The sequence below is a fragment of the Ips typographus genome, linkage group LG14 (assembly GCF_016097725.1).
Source record: "Ips typographus isolate SLU linkage group LG14, UJ_Ityp_2.0, whole genome shotgun sequence".
In the NCBI taxonomy this organism is placed as follows: Eukaryota; Metazoa; Arthropoda; class Insecta; order Coleoptera; family Curculionidae; genus Ips; species Ips typographus.
Window position 1 is genome coordinate 1,190,782 of NC_138435.1, and position 19,019 is coordinate 1,209,800.

Consider the following 19,019-nt stretch of genomic DNA (forward strand, 5'->3'; position numbering starts at 1 on the left):
AACAGAGCTACGCTCGGTCAAAATTGAGTTACTTAAAAAAAAAACAGTTTGGTGCACCCTGACACTTTTTGCTGTATAACTCCTTAAGGAGACCCTTAAGGGAAAAATGACCTTAATACAATCCTGTAAAGAATAAAATTTCCTACAAATTTCCTTATTTACACTTTTTTTTAACTCCTTAAATAACAGAGCTACGCTCGGTCAAAATTGAGTTACTTAAAAAAAAAACAGTTTGGTGCACCCTGACACTTTTTGCTGTATAACTCCTTAAGGAGACCCTTAAGGGAAAAATGACCTTAATACAATCCTGTAAAGAATAAAATTTCCTACAAATTTCCTTATTTACACTTTTTTTTAACTCCTTAAATAACAGAGCTACGCTCGGTCAAAATTGAGTTACTTAAAAAAAAAACAGTTTGGTGCACCCTGACACTTTTTGCTGTATAACTCCTTAAGGAGACCCTTAAGGGAAAAATGACCTTAATACAATCCTGTAAAGAATAAAATTTCCTACAAATTTCCTTATGTACACTTTTTTTTAACTCCTTAAATAACAGAGCTACGCTCGGTCAAAATTGAGTTACTTAAAAAAAAAACAGTTTGGTGCACCCTGACACTTTTTGCTGTATAACTCCTTAAGGAGACCCTTAAGGGAAAAATGACCTTAATACAATCCTGTAAAGAATAAAATTTCCTACAAATTTCCTTATGTACACTTTTTTTTAACTCCTTAAATAACAGAGCTACGCTCGGTCAAAATTGAGTTACTTAAAAAAAAAACAGTTTGGTGCACCCTGACACTTTTTGCTGTATAACTCCTTAAGGAGACCCTTAAGGGAAAAATGACCTTAATACAATCCTGTAAAGAATAAAATTTCCTACAAATTTCCTTATTTACACTTTTTTTTAACTCCTTAAATAACAGAGCTACGCTCGGTCAAAATTGAGTTACTTAAAAAAAAAACAGTTTGGTGCACCCTGACACTTTTTGCTGTATAACTCCTTAAGGAGACCCTTAAGGGAAAAATGACCTTAATACAATCCTGTAAAGAATAAAATTTCCTACAAATTTCCTTATTTACACTTTTTTTAACTTCTTAAATAACAGAGCTACGCTCAGTCAAAATGATTTAATTTCGCTACTTTTTTAGCTTATTTTTGCGTTTGGCGTTAAACAATTCGGACGTTCTTGGTAATCCCCGATTTTGGCTTTTAACGTGGGGCACGTCTAAAGGGGCGGTACGGTCCTGTTCCGTCTTGCGATAGGCCAGCAACAGAACAACTTCGTAAAATTCCAAAAATGAGAGCCGGTACTGTAACTGGGGCGGGCAAATTTTCGCAATACTGGCCAAAATCGTTTTTCTGCCCAGAGTGGCGAATGCGTGCAAGCCTTCAGGTTTGTTACGGCCACCGTTTGGGGCAGGGTCTGCGTCAAAAATTTTGACAGGCAAATTTGAAGACAAGTCAACGTAACAAACCTTCTTGGAATGATAGTTGATTGTTGAGGGTGGTGAGGTTTTTGCCGATTTTTATGCCCATCCACCGAGCCAGAAGTTTGTAGCAGGGCAGGCTTTGGCCCTTTTTTAGGCAGGAATTTTTCAAAAACGTCTCCACCGTATGGGGTTCCCCTATTTCTTTATACAGCTCGTATACCGAACCAATGGGTACCAGATCTTTAAGATACTTCAAGCTGTTACCTAAAATATTCGTTCCTTCAGTACATACTCTCTGTCCACCCCAAGTGGCAGTGACGTCATATTGAAACTCATTTTTGTCTTAAAAAATGACAGTTCGTGATAGCATTCTTTAGAACGACAATGAATACGTCACTGCCACTTGCTTTGGGACGGACTTTATTAACTCAGAACCTTGAAATCGTCCAAAACGAGGTAGTAACCGATGATCCAGAAAGTTTTTAAACATGAAATACGCTGAACCTTTACAAGGGTTGTTGTAATCGACATCTTTGCTAAACAACAGGCCCGCCAATCCAACCATTGCTTGAATAAACTGCCAAAAGTAGATGGGTTCCCATGGGTCGTGTGTCGTTTCTAGGCACCCTTTCGGGTTCCTCATCAACATTTCGTCCACTTCCACAATGGACACGCCATTTTTTTCCGTTACCCCAACGTCCCTGATTATATTAAATCGTATTTTATAGCTTTATGGAATACACATGTTGACATTTGTCATTGTCACAACAGTCTGTTGTTTGTTTCAGTAGCTTTGACATATAAAAGTCCATACGATGTCAGTCATATAAGAAAGTTTTCATGTTCCAAGAAAACAGCCTATCAAAGTTTTACTTTAGCGTCCTCTACCGGCCAAACTATCTAACCAATCAACCCATGTAACCATATCTTTGAAAACCCCATTTAATTGGCTATCCATTGCCATGTAAAAGTCAATACTATGTCAGTCAAATAAGACAGTTTCTTAGCTTTAAACAAAATAGTACTCTGGTAGTAAAAGTAACTAACCTATACAGTTGCCATAGAAACAATCGGACAAGAACCGGCTTGCGTGTCAATAAAAGGCGGTCAGGACAGCAAACAGTGGCGTACGTGTTGTAAATATCTCGTAACCTGGGCAAGTAGTTAATAATCAGATTGCGCAGATCACCAGTGGCGGGTAACGAATTAGCACAGCCCAAAGGGACGTTGTCACTTTTACTGCAAATTAACAAATTTTTTACATATACAGAGTGTTTTTCAAATTATTTTACGTTTTAAGTTCGTCAATTTCTGTGGAGCTGCTATCTCCGGATCCTTTTTTGAAGAAATTCTCCTCGAAATACTCCAAATCCACTTCATGCACCACGTGGTGGATGGGGATCTTCAAAGGGGGCGCATTCCCAGTGTTTCTCTCCAGCAATTTAATGTACTGTTTCATTTTAATGTTGGTACTGCCCAAATTTATACTGGTTAACGGTTCATCGTCCAGTGTTGCCAGTTTGACCTACGGAAATTATTTTCCACTGTTTTAGGTAAAATAATTTACACTGGTTTTGAGGGCACCTTGGACAAAATCTGTTTGGATATGCTGACGAATGAGGTTAGGGCGCTGCCCTTAGACCTAAGGGCACAGTCCACGTTGGATGTTTTGTGGGGTGCATACGCTGACGGTTTGTCGTCGGTGAAAAGGGGGTTTTTCTCCAAAATTACACCGTTGCCACATATCATCACTCCAGGTCCGTGTTTCAGATTGTCCATCCAGGTACCAGCCAGTTTAGCCCCACTTTCATGCCCGAAATTCATAATTCCTTTAATTATTTCTTGATTTTTTTAATTAAAGTGTACACCACCTGCTCCAGACCTAAACCCGTTAACCCAGTTGCCCTTGTACCAGTTGTAGTTAAGGAAAACCAACTGATTCTGCGCTGTTAAGCTCCAAGTGTACTCGCCGTACCCGTGCTGGTACCCGTCGCACCACTGACCTTCATAATACTGGTACCAAACCATTTACACACGCTCACTCTGTATATTGCTGTAATTCTGGACGTACGTCACCATTATGCCACATCATTGCCCCGTCACCATTAATACGGTCCTGGATCCAACTGCCCTGGTACGTATCGCGGTTCTTGTACCGTCTGATACCAATTCCGTGTTTCCGGTTATTAACCCATTCACCCTCGTATACGTTATTCTGGTCGTAGTGCAACCAACCTTTTCCTAGTAAAATTAAAATGTTTTGTGTCAGTTTAATTAAATTAAAGTATATTTAATAAATGTTTCAACAAGATCGGTTCCTCAGGGAAACCTAAATAACTTAGCATACATTTATATGTCAATGGATGGGTCAAATTACCGTTTCTATTGGACAGTAGCCATTCACCACAATAAAGCAACATGGTTGATTTAACATTGAGACTTCCATGACCGTGAAGGAAACCACAGTTAAAATCCCCTTTGTAGCAACTCAAATCTGGTAAGGTTAGTGTGCCTTTTCCGCAAGGATAACCATTTTTAAAATCGCCCCGGTAAACAGAACTGTCAGTCCAGTAGAAGGTGCCATTTCCCTCCATTAAACACTCGTTCATTTGACCCTCGTAGATGTTGCCGTTCTTGAACGTGATTCGCCACAAACAAGGACAGTTTGAGGCGCAGCTCGGATTGGAGGAACTTTCTACATTTTTGTCTTATTTTGATTTTTTCTAATCAAAAACAAAACTTACTGGAATTGTTTAAATCGCTTAAACTCTCTGTGGTGTCCAAAGAGCGGGTGGAAGGTGTCTCTCCTTCGCTAAAGGTTTTTAGGGACAGTTTTTCGTTCACCAAAAGGGTGTGGTAGATTGATTGGAAAAACTCCTCGGTTAAAGTTGCCCTAAAATTAAGGGCTGCAGCCGATTCCTCAGTGATTGTCGATACTTTAGAATCGTCCCTGGAGATTTTTAGTCTTGAGAGACGTCGAGATGATTTAATTGAACTCTGAGACATTTCCAGTCAGTGTCACAAACTATTGTTACGTCACAGCAATTAATTTGGGTTTTTACTGTATGATCTGTGCGCTAGGCAACCGTACTTACACGACCGATAATGCAGTGTTGCCTACCCTGTTTAATATCAAAAAGTTAACCTCAAATGTTGTTATTGTTAGTGAAAATTGCTTTAAAATGAAGTTCAACCAATTGGTGAGGCAGTTTTTCTTTTTCAGTAAAAGGTAAGAGTTAGTCTGTGTTTATTCCAGTGTATTTAGTTTAATCTTTGTAGTAAACCCAACTTTGGTAAATATGCGATAGTTCAACCGTCCAGAGTGTCTCCCATAAAAACAGTCCCAGATCATATACCAAAACCGAGTTACTACAAAACAGGACACCCTGTAGAGAATATAGTTCATCCGGAAATTAAGGATGAGCGACAAATAGTAGGGATGAGGCGTTCCTGTCGACTTGCGGCCACCATTCTTGACACTGTAGGGAAATCTTTACAGGTAAACAAATTCCCCTTAGCTGGGATTTCTTTAAAAATAATTTGCATTACAGATCGGTCAAACCACTGACGATATAGACAATCTAGTCCACGACCTTTGTATTCAAAGTGGCGCCTATCCCTCACCCTTAAATTACAGAAATTTTCCGAAATCAGTGTGTACGTCAGTGAATAACGTCACTTGTCACGGCATCCCCGATGACCGACCTTTAGAAAATGGTGACATAATTAACGTTGACATTACGGTAAGTTTAAGAACTCACATTTTGACATTCAGAACTGTCATGTGACATTATAAAATCCATTTTTAATCTTAAAAGAGTCACGCGTGGACTAAAAAAATCAAATTTTCGTATTGAAAATCGTCACGTGACCATTTGCACTGTAAATAGGGTCACGTGTCTTTCAAAGGACATTTAATACTGTCATACATGGTGACCTCGTATTTGCAATTTATAAATTACAGGTGTACTACAATGGATACCACGGTGACTGTTCTAAAACCTTTCCGATTGGTGACGTGGATGAGAAAGGAAAATGGCTGCTGGAGGCCACGCAAACGTGCCTGAATGCGGGAATCAAAGTGTGCCAGCCTGGAGCCAATTTCAGTGACGTCGGGTATGCGATTGAGGAAAAAGCCACCGAATTAGGATACAAAGTGGTGCCCGCTTTTTTGGGACACGGAATTGGGAGTTACTTTCACGGCCCACCTGAAATATTTCACATCGGTAGGTTGTCACGTGAGTACTTGCAATGTCACGTGACTTAATTAGTTTATTAGAAAACGACTATCGCGGTCGAATGGAGGCGGGAATGACGTTCACCATCGAACCGATACTGACTCAAGGAGAGGAATTAATTGACATTTTGCCGGATAATTGGACGGCGGTGACGGCCGATAACGCTCGCACTGCTCAATTTGAGCACACCGTGCTGGTGACTCCATCTGGAGTAGAAATTTTAACTTTACCAAATTCTGAAATAGAGATGGAGGATAAGAATTAATAAAACATAATATAATACTTTTAGTTTTTTATTATATAAATGGCATGTACTGTGTACAATGTTTGTGTACATATTGCTCCCACTCTATATATAATATATATTATATAAAATTATTGTTTTTTGTACAGATTCTGCTGCAAGTGGGTTCAAGTAGCGAAAATAACCAAATTTTACGTAAAAAAAGTGCTTTAATATATGAAAAGTTGGAATGTTTTAATTTTCTCTTAAAATTGTTTATTTTGGTTATTTTCTCCCTTTCTCATTTATAACACTTATTATATAAAATATTTACACGTTGCACTATTTGAAAACATACCACTCTAATAGAAAAATAGACTATCAATTAATAGGATGAATTTCGTTATTAAGTGTAACCGTCTCATCCAAAGCACGTACAGAAAAAATGGGCTCGAGGAAGCACTATAAACACGTAAAAACGTGTCAAAAAATAAAAAAAAAAACACTCACCAAGTGTCAAGAAATAGATATGTCAACAGGCATCACCAACGGACAAAAATTACAATACAAACCGTACCGCCATTCTCTCGGCGCACGTAAAAGCAAAACACAAACAATAACTAAGGAAATAATTTAAATGTCATAGTAAACAAAACATTTCCGCCCCGAAACGCAAATCGACTTCCTAAAACGTTATTACACGGCAAATCTAAACTACCTCGTATAAAATATAATATTTATTTACAAAACAATTGTCTTTTGTTCTTAAGAAGTAACAAAAAGTATCACCGGTGGCGCTCTCTATATAATCGATAAAAAAAATAAATTAAATCGGTCGCGTTTACGTGGGAGGCTTCCCATCGACTAGTTGCTGCAAACTTCTGTGCAACAGTTGCGTAACAAACTATCAACAGAGTGTGCCGTGATTTACGCTAATTGTTGTACAGGGTGTCCCAAGTTCAAATAATAAGAGAGAAACCATTTGAAATCAATGAGTTAGATAAAGATGGCAAAAAACTGCTTAACATGTGTCATCTTTATCTAAATCTTTGATTTCTACTGGTTTCTCCCTTCACAGCACAATATCAAAATAAACAACCTCCCACTAAAAAGCGCGACCGTAACGACATCTAACGAGAAAAAAAAACAGAAATTTATTGCTCCTACGTTGACGTGGCACTGTCGTTTGGCAGCCGATCCACCCGGTATCGGTTATAAGGAACGTACGGCGTTCGTAGGAGATCGTTATCGGCAACGACGCGCGTCCGATTCGGGACCACGCCCTCTCCGCGCCCCATCAGCCAATCGGTGCATTGTTTGGAGTGCGCGTCGGTCACGTGCGCGGACGCCCACCGTTTCAGCCACGTCCTGAACTTGGTCGCTTTGCGTTTGGTGACGCGCGGGTGCGACTGCAAGGAATTGTTGCATTGTTGCCAAGTTAGTCGGGAAAAATTCGGTTACTCACCTGTCTGGCTCTAAGAAAGGCACTATTCTTGTACAAAAAGCTGTCCTTGGTCAGGGTGAAGGTGATTTTCGGGTCGCGCATGTTAAATTTGCACTCCTGCTCGTCATTCACTTGATAGCCCGGATGATTGGTTTCGTTACGTTCGGGCGCGCGTTCGTTCAGTTTCCGTTCCAGCGCCTCGAACATGTTTAGACTGGACGATTCCAGTTCGGTACGGTTCTGATCTTTTTGCTCCTGAAAAATACGTGATTCATTCCATTTTACCATTTTTTTTCAATTTTTTTAGTTACGGGCTGTCACAGAAAAAACTGTCAAAATCAAACAATTCAGTTTTAACAGTAAATAACTCAGTTATTGACGAATTACGCAATAATTGCATTTACATACCTTATCTACCTCGGTGGGACTCGACGTACGCGACTTCTTACTGCTTTGACGCTTGTACAGCTTCAAGTTCCGACTTAAGTACACCGGCGACCGGGGCTTGGACGTGTTGGCATTCGCAATGCTGGCAAAACACTCTTTGTAACTATTCCATTTCTGTTAATTAAAAAAAATACAGTTACTGACATTTGACAGTAACGGTGCCAAGTTGGACAGCTGTCACTATCAATGCAAGTGCGACAGGACATGTCAAAACTCTAGTTTGGTTTCACTGTGAGCAACAGAGACACAAAGTTGTTTGATCTCCGAAACTACGCACCCGAGAGGGCTGAAATTTTTTGACAACTGTCACTTTGACATATGACAATAATTATGTCAAGTTTTATCATCGATCGATTAGGTTAATTTGATTTTGTTGTGGCTTTGACACTTGCATTGAAAAAATTAAGTTTTTACACATTCAAATTTAATTTAAAGGACACTTAAGTTTTAACAGGTGACTTTTGAATACCTGTCATAGCTATTGATGAGTAATACATGGTGCGCAGTTTGGTCCCTTATGTATTAAATTAAAATTATGTGCTCAAAATGTTAGTTTTTTTGGGGTACTTACATTGGCCTCATCGGCTTTTTTCGACTCTTCCGGTTCAGTATCCAACAGTTCGATAGAAATCTTGCAGCTGCACTTGTAAATGTAGATTTTAAAGCAATTCTCCTCTTGTACGACCTTCTCGGCCGCTCTCTGATACGCCTGCTCCATGTAGATGCGTTTGTACGCAGTGGAACACGGTCCACCGGCGGCCCCACGCTTATTTTCCTTTAAAAACAGCTCTGTACAACCTGCAAACGGAATTCTATCTAAATTTACGACGCAAATCAATTTAAATAACTCAACTTAATGTCAAGTTGACAGTTTCAGAACAAGAGTAGGTATGCAACCCACCATACACGCCGATGTAATGATGGTTGCAGCTGGTGGAAACTATCAAGTTAAATAATTTCGTTAATATCCCATAACTCGGTTATTGTTATTTGAATAATTTTTACTATAGACACTATATAGGGTGGTCAAAAAATTATTTCAAAAGTTACAAATTGGTATGTTAAGATTACAATAATCAGTAAAAAGTCTTGTTTTTTTCAATTTTGTGGTTAGGTTTACTGGCAAACAGTTTGGTGTGATCTGAGAGTTTAAAAAGGGGCCTGATATGTTCCTTGTGGTAGTACAAAAAAAAACTGAATTTTACGTATTTAACCACTTGACATTTGAAGCAAGTCTAGAACTAGGTTGTGTTGAATTTTGTTTGATGGTTATCTGTTAAAATCAAATCAAAAACCGCAAAACTCTAAAAAGTGACAATCCTTGATAATAACCTGGAAAAAAAACCGGCAAATTCTACTCAAAAATCGACTTTACCTATAGCGGTCCGTTCCGTGACGCAATGTTGGAGCTGCCGTACCGCATACGACACCACCTTATCCAACGTGAAGGCGACGTAGGCGTGGATGCCAAACATTTCGCGCAACGTGTCCTCGTAAGTGTTCGCCTCCATGTTGCCGTCGAGGAGATTCTTCACCATGTCCAGGAACGCGGGATAATAGTCTTCGATCTCGATTTGGGGCTTCGGTTTCAGTCTCAGGGCGATCGCCGTACTATTTTTCCGGTTCTCCCCGTTCTTCCTCTCCTCCTGCGCTATTTTCACCGCCCGCTCGTAGATCCTTAACAAACGTTCGCACAGGATCGCGTGCAAACGGAAGAATATGTACCAGTTGTTGTTTGCCATAAACAGCGTGTAAGCTTCTTCCTATAGAAGAGAAATTACGTTTCGAAATTACATTAAGAAGAACAACGCACTGATTACGTAGCTGCAAATTGCTACTTAAAAGCCATCATTAAATATTTCTGATCAATTTGTGATTGGTCGAAATTTCGGAATGCGCATGCGCCGCGGCAATGTTGTCGTATCTTTCAAATTTTCCTGACATGTAATATGGACCAGCACATAGATTTTATTATTAATTAAATATTTTTTGTAATTTTGTAAGTTTTGTAACACAAAGAATAATTATTAATACTAAACTATTAATAAAAGTATGAATCCTATAACCTTCAAGTTAGAATTGAAGCACAATATTGTAGGAAAATAGGGAACAAACGCAGCTATTGGCAACACCGATGCAAAATATTGTTTTGACATATAATAAAGTTCCATTTCATTGGTAGGCACCGTAACACGTGATGCACAGTACACTAGAATCTCACATGAGTGTTTTAAAATTGCCAAAAGCCTCCAAAGACGTTTTAGAAGTGCCAGAGGCCACTACAACTGCACCCAACATTCTAAGAGCTTTTTAAAACTACCAGAAGCTTCTAAAGACATTAAAGTGCCAAAGAGGCCACTACAAGGACCCTCAATCGTACAAGAGTCTTTTAAAACTGCCAGGAACCTCTAGAGACGTTTTAGAAATGCCAGACGCCTCTCTAAGAGCTTTTTAAAACTACCAGAAGCTTCTAAAGACATTAAAGTGCCAAAGAGGCCTCTACAAGGACCCTCAATCTTACAAGAGTGTTTTAAAACTGTTAGAAGCTTCTAGAAGGGCCAGAGGCCTTTACAACTGCTCCAAACTTTCTAAGGGCTTCTTAAAACGACCAGAAGCTTCTAGAGACGTTATATAAATACCAGAGACTCCAACAAGGGCCCCCACCTTACAAGAGCGTTTTAAAACTACCAGAAGCCTCCAGAGACATTTTGGAAATGTCAGATGCCTCTACAAGGACGATCAACCTTACAATAATGTTTTAAAAATGTCAGGAGCCTCTGCAAGGCCCCAAACCTATCAAGAGCTGTTAAAGCTGCCAGAAGCCTCTAGATACTAATAAGAACTGTTAAAAAGTACTAGAGATCTTTATAAGTGTCAAGAATCTTACAAGAGCTTTTTAAAGCTGCCAGAAGCCTCTACACACATTTTGAAATGCCGGATGCTTCTAAATACTAAAAAAAGCTGTGAAAAATCACTATGGAGACCCATACAGCTATCCCAAACATTATAAGTGTTTTTAAAACTGCCAGAGGGTCTACAAGACCCTTATTAGAGTGTTCCAAAACTGTTAGAAGTCTAAACACGTTCTAAAAGTGTAAAAGCCTCTACAAATACACCAAATCTTTAAAGACCGTACAAAAGTTGTTTTTAACTGTCAGAGGCCTCCTCCTTAAACTTGACAACTGGACAACATTACTTCTTGCTATCCAAGCAAAACAAACTTACCGGATTGGATGTTTGAGCGTGCACCGGCACTTTGGCGTCCTCGTCTCTAACGTCCGGTTCGGATTTGACTTCCGGCGGCGAGTCCTCGACGTCGCCGCTCGAAGATGCCGCGCTTTCGTCCTTGATTTTCCCATCTTTTGTGTCGCCATTTTTCGGCGAACCGCTCGGACTTCTCTTCTCTTCATTATCATCTAAATCGATCACTCCTTTTAACTTTTGCGTGAGAATTGCGTTTAAATTGACTTACCGTCTTCCTCTCGTTCGTCGTCGCTGAGTGGCTGCCGCGCGTGGAAAAACAAATCCGGCACAAACTGTCTGAGCAGTTGTTTGATTTTTCGTTTCTCGCCCTTTTGAATGCCAGTTTGACGTTTGACATGATGGATCAGTAGATTGGCGGCATCGTCCAAAATTCCTTTATCCCTACAATTAAACCGAGTTTGATTGAACGAAGGGGTGTTTTTTTTAAAAACAGTCTCACCTGTACGGTACAACCAAATGGGGCCCCGACACTGATTCGGCCCCTTCGTCGTTCTGTTCGTGTCGTTCATCGAACAGCTGTTCAATTTCGTTGAACAAACTCTTCGTCCTGATTGCTTTGACGTCAGTCTGCTTAAAATTGATGCCCATATGATCCAAACTTTTCAGGTAGTACTTTTCGTTTTGTTCCCGCCAAATTTTATTAAATCCTGCAAAATAAAAATGTCAAAATTTGTACCAGAATTTGCTAGTGAATTTTAACCTTTCTGCGCCTCTCTCCACTCGTCCTCCTTCATTTTAAGGCGTTTCAGCACAACGGGCACAGCAACTGACGGTGATTTTTTCAGTCCCTCGATCATATCCTGAGCTTTCTCGCCGTAGATGCGCCGCAACGCCCTCTGGTGTAGAGTGGGCGACGTTCCTCCCAAACAGTCGTCCAGCTTAAACTTGGCTATCTCGTCCGGGCCCATTCGATTCAATTTTTTGTTCACGGCCTCCAGGACTCGTATGGTAGACGCGTTCGTTTCGATCACCACGTCCAGTTCGAACCGTTCGTCCTCGCACCGGTACATATACTCTTCGTATTGCGTTTTCCGCGAACTGACAAACGTACTGTCCTCCGACCAGGTGGGAAACGACACCCATTGATCGTTCAACACTTCTTTGCACAGTTGCGTCCTACCCGAACACTTTTGTCCTTCTTGAGCCTGAAAAAAGTTCCAAATTGTTAGTTAATTTTGACGCCCTCTAACTACCAAACCGTTTAACCTATCAAACTAGGTTGCCATATCATTGAAAAGCCCATTTTATTAGCTATCCACAGACGTATAAAAGTTTTTACATTGTGTTGCAAGTAAGTGAGTAATTTGAGGTTAAACAAGTTGGTGCACTAAAATTTTGAAAAAATGTGGTAGTGCAACTTTGACGCCCTCTAGCGACCAAACCGTTCAACATATCACACTATGTTGCCATATCATTGAAAAGCCCATTTTATTAGCTATCCATAGACGTATAAAAGTTTATACATTGTGTTGCAAATAAGTGAGTAATTTGAGGTTAAACAAGTTGGTGCACTAAAATTTTGAAAAAATTTGGTAGTGCAACTTTGACGCCCTCTAGCGACCAAGCCGTTTAACCTATCAAACTAGGTTGCCATATCATTGAAAAGCCCATTTTATTAGCTATCCATAGACGTATAAAAGTTTATACATTGTGTTGCAAATGAGTGAGTAATTTGAAGTTAAACAAGTTGGTGCACTAAAATTTTGAAAAAATTTGGTAGTGCAACTTTGACGCCCTCTAGCGACCAAGCCGTTTAACCTATCAAACTAGGTTGCCATATCATTGAAAAGCCCATTTTATTAGCTATCCATAGACGTATAAAAGTTTATACATTGTGTTGCAAATGAGTGAGTAATTTGAGGTTAAACAAGTTGGTGCACTAAAATTTTGAAAAAATTTGGTAGTGCAACTTTGACGCCCTCTAGCGACCAAACCGTTCAACATATCACATTATGTTGCCATATCATTGAAAAGCCCATTTTATTAGCTATCCATAGACGTATAAAAGTTTATACATTGTGCTGCAAATAAGTGAGTAATTTGAGATTAAATAAAAGAGTACAATTTCAGCATTTCAATCAGGAAAATGATTATTAATCATAAATTAAAGCCATAAAAAATGCTATCCAACGGTATAATAACATTGATAAGTTGGTAATATTGTTTGGCTTCTAACAACTTCTTCCTCTTAAGGAGTTACGCAAGTCAAGGGTGACAGCTGTCAACACTTACCTTAGGGATAACACAGTAGCTGGCACCTAAACGTTTCGCCGTTGCCAAGTCGATTTCGAGCACGTGCTCGCCTTGAGGACGTTCAGATCTGGCGGAGTTGTACGGGACGGGTTCGGTTTCGTTCTGGCCCATAAATTCCCGGAACCACTTGAGCAGTTCCGGAAATTTGCCGAGGAACGGCGTGACGATTTGTAGCAGTTCGCTTTTCGAGATGATTTCCTGATTGAACAGCACCAAACAGCGCAGAAAATTGCTGTAGTTTTCCTGCGACCTTAAAGCTTTTCTCACCTGCGAACAGTAACACAGAAATTTAAAATTGTTTTACGTCATACTTCAAGACTTTGATTGTAGCTGTAGAAATAGTGAAAAATAGAGATTTTTGCACGTACCTTATCAAAAAAGGCGTAATCATTTAAAGTACCATACTTTCCGGCTTCGCTGAGACTAACGTCTCTATAGGCTGGTGATATTTTGGGTTTCTTCGGAGGCGGCACGTCCCTGTGATGGTAGCCAGAATAGGGCGGTGACCGTTTCACCGATCCCGATTGGTGGCTGGACTTGTGCGAAATGTGCCGGTCGGGCAAATGATCGCGATGGTACGGTTTCAGGGACTTTTTGCTTATCGAATTCGAATGTTCCGACAACACTGGGGCCTGATTGATGTGGCTGGTTGCGTCTGGAAGAAACTGCCCGAATTCCGCCAACAGATCGCTCTGATTCTCAAACAGCTTCGCCACTTGACTGTACACTTCCTGTTCGGTGAGATGTTTCACGTTCGAACCGACGTTGGACTCTTTCATTGTGCGTTGCTCCTTTTGGTACGTATGCAATATTTCCAGGAAACGTTTGTACTTCTCCGGTTGGCCTTGGAAACGATTCTACAAAACCAAATTATGTTGCACAGACACCACACGTGGTAGAGGTTAACTTACCTTAATTTTGTTGACATAATTGATGGCGTGATTAAACTCGACCGGTTGATTCTGGGGAGTGTCCGGATGACCCTGAAGGGCGTGGTTGACAGCTGCCTGGGCGGCGGACAATGACAGACAACCGTAATTGGTGGGCGCTGACATTGCGTAACCGGAGTGATGGCCTACGGATGGAGCTAAAGTGGGTTGGGGAGCAGGCGCGATGATTGGTTGTTGCGGTGGTGGTTGGGGCTGGGGCGGCTGCAAGGGTTGGGTTAGGGTTATCGTTTGTGGTGTAGGTGGTGGTGGTGGTGGTGGTTGTTGAGACGGTGGCGCGGACATGTTAATCCGTCCCGATCCGCTCAGTATCATGGCGGACTTTTGCGGATCGGACGAAATTGCGCCAGTCGGATTGGGCACGCTCACCGAAACCGAAAACGCGTAACCACCCTGTTCGCTTCGTTGCACCTCAATCTTGTAACCGGGCGGTAAAAACGTGTTAAAACCCACAATCAGTTCGGGAAATCCTTTGAATAGGCTCGACACGCGTTCGATCACTCCCGGAGTATCGATACTTTGGCTTTTAAACTCCTTCATAATATCAAGAAAGTCGTTGTACACTTGAGGTTTTGACCCAAACTTGTACTTAACAAGGTCCAAATACGACAACGCGTCCTCCACTTTTAACCGTTGAAAATTACTGGGTGAGGGCTGTTGCTGCGGTTCCTGAAGTGTGGCGCTGGGGGGCGAAGCACCCGTTGTGCGCATCGCGTTGTGACTAGTGGCTGACAGTGGCATGGATTGGGGCTTTCCGCCCGAAAGTGGCGCAGCCGCTACAGGCATCGTGCTGTAGCTCCCTTGGGCTTGGGAATATAGTCCAGACTGCATACCTTCGCTTAGCACTTTTACGGCACCACCTGGAAACGCTGTAGACGATGCTACAACATTGGGCAATGCTTGTCGGTAGATCGGACCAGCTATCGACGGTCCACTGCCTTCTTTCGAAGACTCGTCCACTCGTAGACGTTTCATTTCAAATTAGCTTCAATTCTCTGCAACAAAATTCACATTTGCTAAAATTGGTTTTTGCACCTATCACAAACTACCCACATTTCCAACAAAAATATTAATTGGTTTAAATATATTATTATGTTCTGGTTGTTTATTGATGTTAAACAGCCTTCTTGGAGGTCAATCTAAATGCCAAGTTTGCATACTAACATAATATTGGATGATGTGCCCTGACTTTACAATGATTACTGCAGTAACTATAATTGGACAATTTTTGAAAATCAAAAAACAGGGTCAAAGTGACTGAAATTAATTTTAGTCTAAAATTGATTATCTCGTGTACTTTGCAGATTGTAAAAGTAAAAGTTACAGAACAGGAGTGAAGAGAGAGTGAAAAACACTAATTCCTAATATGCCAGTAATGCCCACTAATTTCTTGTAATGCCCAGTAATTCCTAATAATTAACCTAACTTAACCTAGCCTAACAATACCCACTAACTTCCTGAATTATCACAAGTGGAGGGAGAGTCTAAAAAAACCTTTTTCAATTAAAAAAAGTAAAAATAAGAAAATATGCCTGCAACAAATTAACCGGAATGGGATACCCTGTATATTTTTTCATTTTTGTATTCTACCTCAAATTCTAGACTAGTTATACAAATTCTAGAAATAGGTATACCTATAATACAGTGTGGTCAAAAAATCAGTTTTAAAAAAGGACAGAAAGTCTAGTTTTTCAAACAAAACACATTCTTATAATTCTGTCTGATTCTCTGTTCAAAATTAAACAAGTTTGTATTACGCCACTTATTTAAAAAAATCACTTTTTAAATTGATACATTGAACAAAACTGTCTTTATTGTTGCACACAACACTTTGTCTAGACTTTTATGTCAATGGATAGAAAATAAAATGGGCTTTCAAAAAAATATGGCCGCCAGAGGGCTCCAAAGCTAACTAAATGTTTTCCTTGACTGTTACTGCTTTGATATCTTTTTTTAAATCGGGCAGATAGCACAATGATTGCCAAATCTAGGGTAGTGGCAAAACTGTAGAAATACAATCATTAAGGTCGATTTTCGCTTCCACTAACTGGCCAACCTAACGCGCAAAATCCATTAGGATAGTGGCAGTGTTTCAGGCAAATTTGACACATACGAAAATTGTCAGTTTTTCAAAAAAATTCCAAGCATTACGTCGTGGTAGATCTGGTAAGTCACGTCCCCGTGTTTTCCTAATTTTCTCTAGTCAAATTAGCCTTTAACCAGTCAAAAAATGTTTGTGGTGCATCCTGTCACTAAACCGTAAATAACACACGTGTATTTGTAGCACTTTGTATATACTTTTATAAGTCGATGGACAGCCAATGAAATGAGCTTTCCATTGACGTATACATATACGTATACACTAATTCCTACAGTTTGTACACTATAACGCCCCAGTGGTTTACCCCTGGGTATTTTCACTTTTAATAATTAATTTTTAATCTTGACTATCTAACCTAAATAGTAACCAGAGTTGTTTAAATGGAAATCTTTTGACCCCTAGAACCCCCATAGCGCTCTAGTTACTTTAAATATCAATGCTCCAAGAAGTGACACATGTCACAAAACATTATCTCCATCATTGTCTAGTAGAGCATCGATTTGCAATATGCACTTCTCTCTTCTTATCATAAGGGTAATTTTGATCAAGTGACCTGATTAATTTTTTTTTGCAAATGGCGGACGCTGTTTCACGTACGTCATTTTGACTTGTTACCGAATTTCTGTACTAATTTAAGGTGGAATAGCAAAAAAAAAGTGGAACAAGCTCAGCTGATCCTACAACCACGCCCACTTTTGTGTACATTTGGCCCATAAACGTAACTGCTCATACAGCAGAGTTTTTGGACGTATCCAGAACGTTTACGGCGTTGCATTGGTCGAGGGTACACACAAAAGTATGGAAAATTAGATTTTTTTTTTTAGGAAGACCCGGCGAAAACAAAATGTATTTATAAATTATCCACAGGGCGCGCGCAGCTTAAATGTTTGTGGCGATAACAGTATATAAAAATATTTTCGGATTGCGCAACATAAAAACCAGTGCATTACGAATTTAGTGTATCAAAATCAACTAGACCACGTTGTTTTCCCATCCTCAGTAATATTTTGACTAATCAAGGAGAAAGTGTCTTGCTAACATCTGTTTTTTTGCAAATTTTTAATAAAAGGAGTGGCCCCCAATGGAGTAATGTGACCAAGCAAAGATGATTTCCTAAATAGCTCTACAAAAGAACTTACGCAATAATCGACACGGTGTCATGTGCCAGTCAAATGGTAGTAAATCCATCCTGACGAAAGTACGATCAGTTTCGTTAGGTGGTAAAAGTTGAAAAATACCCAGACCGAACTTGAATTCATTTCGCTTGGTGACTAAATTTTTAGGTCGTCCAAATCCCGATTTAACTTCGTAGATATGCGTGAAAAATGGCAACGCCGCATTCCCACCGATCACGCCGCCCTATTGCCACATCGTGCAACCGTGTTGCGGCGGCTTACAAAGATAGGAAGAAACGGCAACGCCGTAAAGATAAATTGGCTGCCTCAAGCCGAAGCGCTAGCTCCCGATTGGCTGGCTTGGGGAATCGATAATAACAGCAAGAGAAGGGAGGACCGGACGTAATGGACACTGTTGCCACACACTCCAAGACCGTACAGGCGCTTTTCGCTTGTCAACCAGCTTTGTCATCAGTAAACAAATACACAAAAATGTTACATGAATATTATTTTAAACACAAAATGCACTACTAAAGGGTTGCGCTACCAAAAGGGGACCGTAACTAACCGAAACGAACACTCGTAATTATGTGGGGAAAACTACGCGGTTGCCAGGTCAAGTGCCGCAACATCAGGAACAACAAAACAGGACTCTCTTTATTAACGACCGAAAAAAAAAACTATGCTTTTCTTTTGCGGTAGAAACAGCTGGGTTTAGAGTACACCACAGGAGCACGCCTCTCACTTTCGGAAAAATGCAAAGCTAATTTTGGAACAAGCGTGTATAGAGGCATTCCTAAGAGTTTGTGAAACTGAATTGTTTATTAGGGCAACCCCAACGAAAAAATACACAATAAAACGTGTGGGATCTGATGATGGGAAAAAAATATGGCCCTTACCTTGTTGAAAAGCTGTTTCCGGACAGGTTTTTCGCACACTCTGTTCGTAGACACACACTGGCACGTTATTTAAATACACTTTTGAAGTAATTGTCACGATTTGCGGCGGTACAACCGATTTTACCAAAAGGAAAATTTGACACATTCTGTCGACGACGTTCCATAACGACAACCGCTTGGCGACTGCCTGCTCAAAGTGCTTTGAAAATCTTGGAAGCTTGTTTGGGCGGTCCCATCTTTGTTCAGCGGCGTGACGGGTAGGAATGGCATTTACACCAAACTAAATTCCAACACCGTTTTACACCACATCAAACATTTTAACCCCCACAAAGTGATTCTGAGCCACTCTACTAATTTAAAACGTTTTAATTAAAGTGGAATAAACGATAAAGTCGTGACATTGACTGTGACCATACCTTTAGAATGGATTCGTCCAAGAATTACGTACGCGTACGCGTACTAATTCGTAGTAGGTCACCAGGTGTCGCCACCCGACCCAAAATATAAATAATGGCGCCAAATTCGTTTCACCACCTGCACCATTACGATTATAAAATTATAATTCCCACTAATTACATCCGCGGCAGTTAATCAATCACTCTATAAAAAAATACTTTTAAAACTGTACAAGCAAATTATACTGATAAAGCAACCA

At 40.3% G+C, this 19,019-nt stretch overlaps 3 protein-coding genes across 4 annotated transcripts; 1 reads left to right on the top strand and 2 right to left on the bottom strand.

Annotated features, from left to right (window-relative positions):
* Positions 1–1,115: 1,115 nt before the first annotated feature.
* LOC145737942 (uncharacterized) lies at positions 1,116–4,576 on the bottom strand. The gene is made up of 10 exons (XM_081992783.1): positions 4,178–4,576; positions 3,811–4,128; positions 3,505–3,674; positions 3,305–3,446; positions 3,018–3,262; positions 2,726–2,958; positions 2,481–2,672; positions 1,869–2,134; positions 1,479–1,697; positions 1,116–1,426 (listed from the first exon to the last, which is right to left on the bottom strand). The coding sequence occupies exons 1-10, from the start codon at positions 4,437–4,439 to the stop codon at positions 1,140–1,142; spliced, it is 2,334 nt and encodes a 777-aa protein (XP_081848909.1). The 5' UTR covers positions 4,440–4,576; the 3' UTR covers positions 1,116–1,139.
* On the top strand, positions 4,527–5,953 carry LOC145737955 (methionine aminopeptidase 1D, mitochondrial-like). The gene is made up of 5 exons (XM_081992813.1): positions 4,527–4,662; positions 4,713–4,932; positions 4,985–5,176; positions 5,398–5,659; positions 5,713–5,953. Exons 1-5 carry the CDS (start codon positions 4,616–4,618, stop codon positions 5,934–5,936), a joined length of 945 nt encoding a protein of 314 aa, XP_081848939.1. The 5' UTR covers positions 4,527–4,615; the 3' UTR covers positions 5,937–5,953.
* Positions 5,949–18,882, bottom strand: LOC145737937 (paired amphipathic helix protein Sin3a-like). 2 transcript variants are annotated; one of them, XM_081992772.1, is made up of 13 exons: positions 18,365–18,882; positions 14,214–15,244; positions 13,671–14,159; positions 13,282–13,569; positions 11,750–12,194; positions 11,489–11,696; positions 11,258–11,430; positions 11,011–11,201; positions 9,161–9,548; positions 8,357–8,583; positions 7,747–7,899; positions 7,360–7,593; positions 5,949–7,303 (listed from the first exon to the last, which is right to left on the bottom strand). In XM_081992772.1, exons 2-13 carry the CDS (start codon positions 15,222–15,224, stop codon positions 7,058–7,060), a joined length of 4,053 nt encoding a protein of 1,350 aa, XP_081848898.1. In that variant the 5' UTR covers positions 15,225–15,244; positions 18,365–18,882; the 3' UTR covers positions 5,949–7,057. The 2 variants fall into 2 exon arrangements, with proteins under 2 accessions (XP_081848898.1, XP_081848899.1); XM_081992773.1 differs by lacking the exon at positions 18,365–18,882 and adding an exon at positions 17,490–17,727.
* Positions 18,883–19,019: the final 137 nt, after the last annotated feature.

Coding starts and splice junctions, on each gene's coding strand:
- LOC145737942 (XM_081992783.1), bottom strand. CDS start 4,439: ATGTCTCAGAGTTCAATTAAATCATCTCGACGTCTCTCAAGACTAAAA. Junction 3,675..3,810: donor GCTACTGTCCAATAGAAACG/GTAATTTGACCC, acceptor TAATTTTACTAG/GAAAAGGTTGGTTGCACTAC. Junction 2,135..2,480: donor TTTCTATGGCAACTGTATAG/GTTAGTTACTTT, acceptor TAATATAATCAG/GGACGTTGGGGTAACGGAAA.
- LOC145737955 (XM_081992813.1), top strand. CDS start 4,616: ATGAAGTTCAACCAATTGGTGAGGCAGTTTTTCTTTTTCAGTAAAAG. Junction 4,663..4,712: donor TTTTTCTTTTTCAGTAAAAG/GTAAGAGTTAGT, acceptor TAATCTTTGTAG/TAAACCCAACTTTGGTAAAT. Junction 4,933..4,984: donor CTGTAGGGAAATCTTTACAG/GTAAACAAATTC, acceptor TTTGCATTACAG/ATCGGTCAAACCACTGACGA.
- LOC145737937 (XM_081992772.1), bottom strand. CDS start 15,224: ATGAAACGTCTACGAGTGGACGAGTCTTCGAAAGAAGGCAGTGGACCG. Junction 11,431..11,488: donor CATTTGGTTGTACCGTACAG/GTGAGACTGTTT, acceptor GTTTAATTGTAG/GGATAAAGGAATTTTGGACG. Junction 7,304..7,359: donor CCTTTCTTAGAGCCAGACAG/GTGAGTAACCGA, acceptor AATTCCTTGCAG/TCGCACCCGCGCGTCACCAA.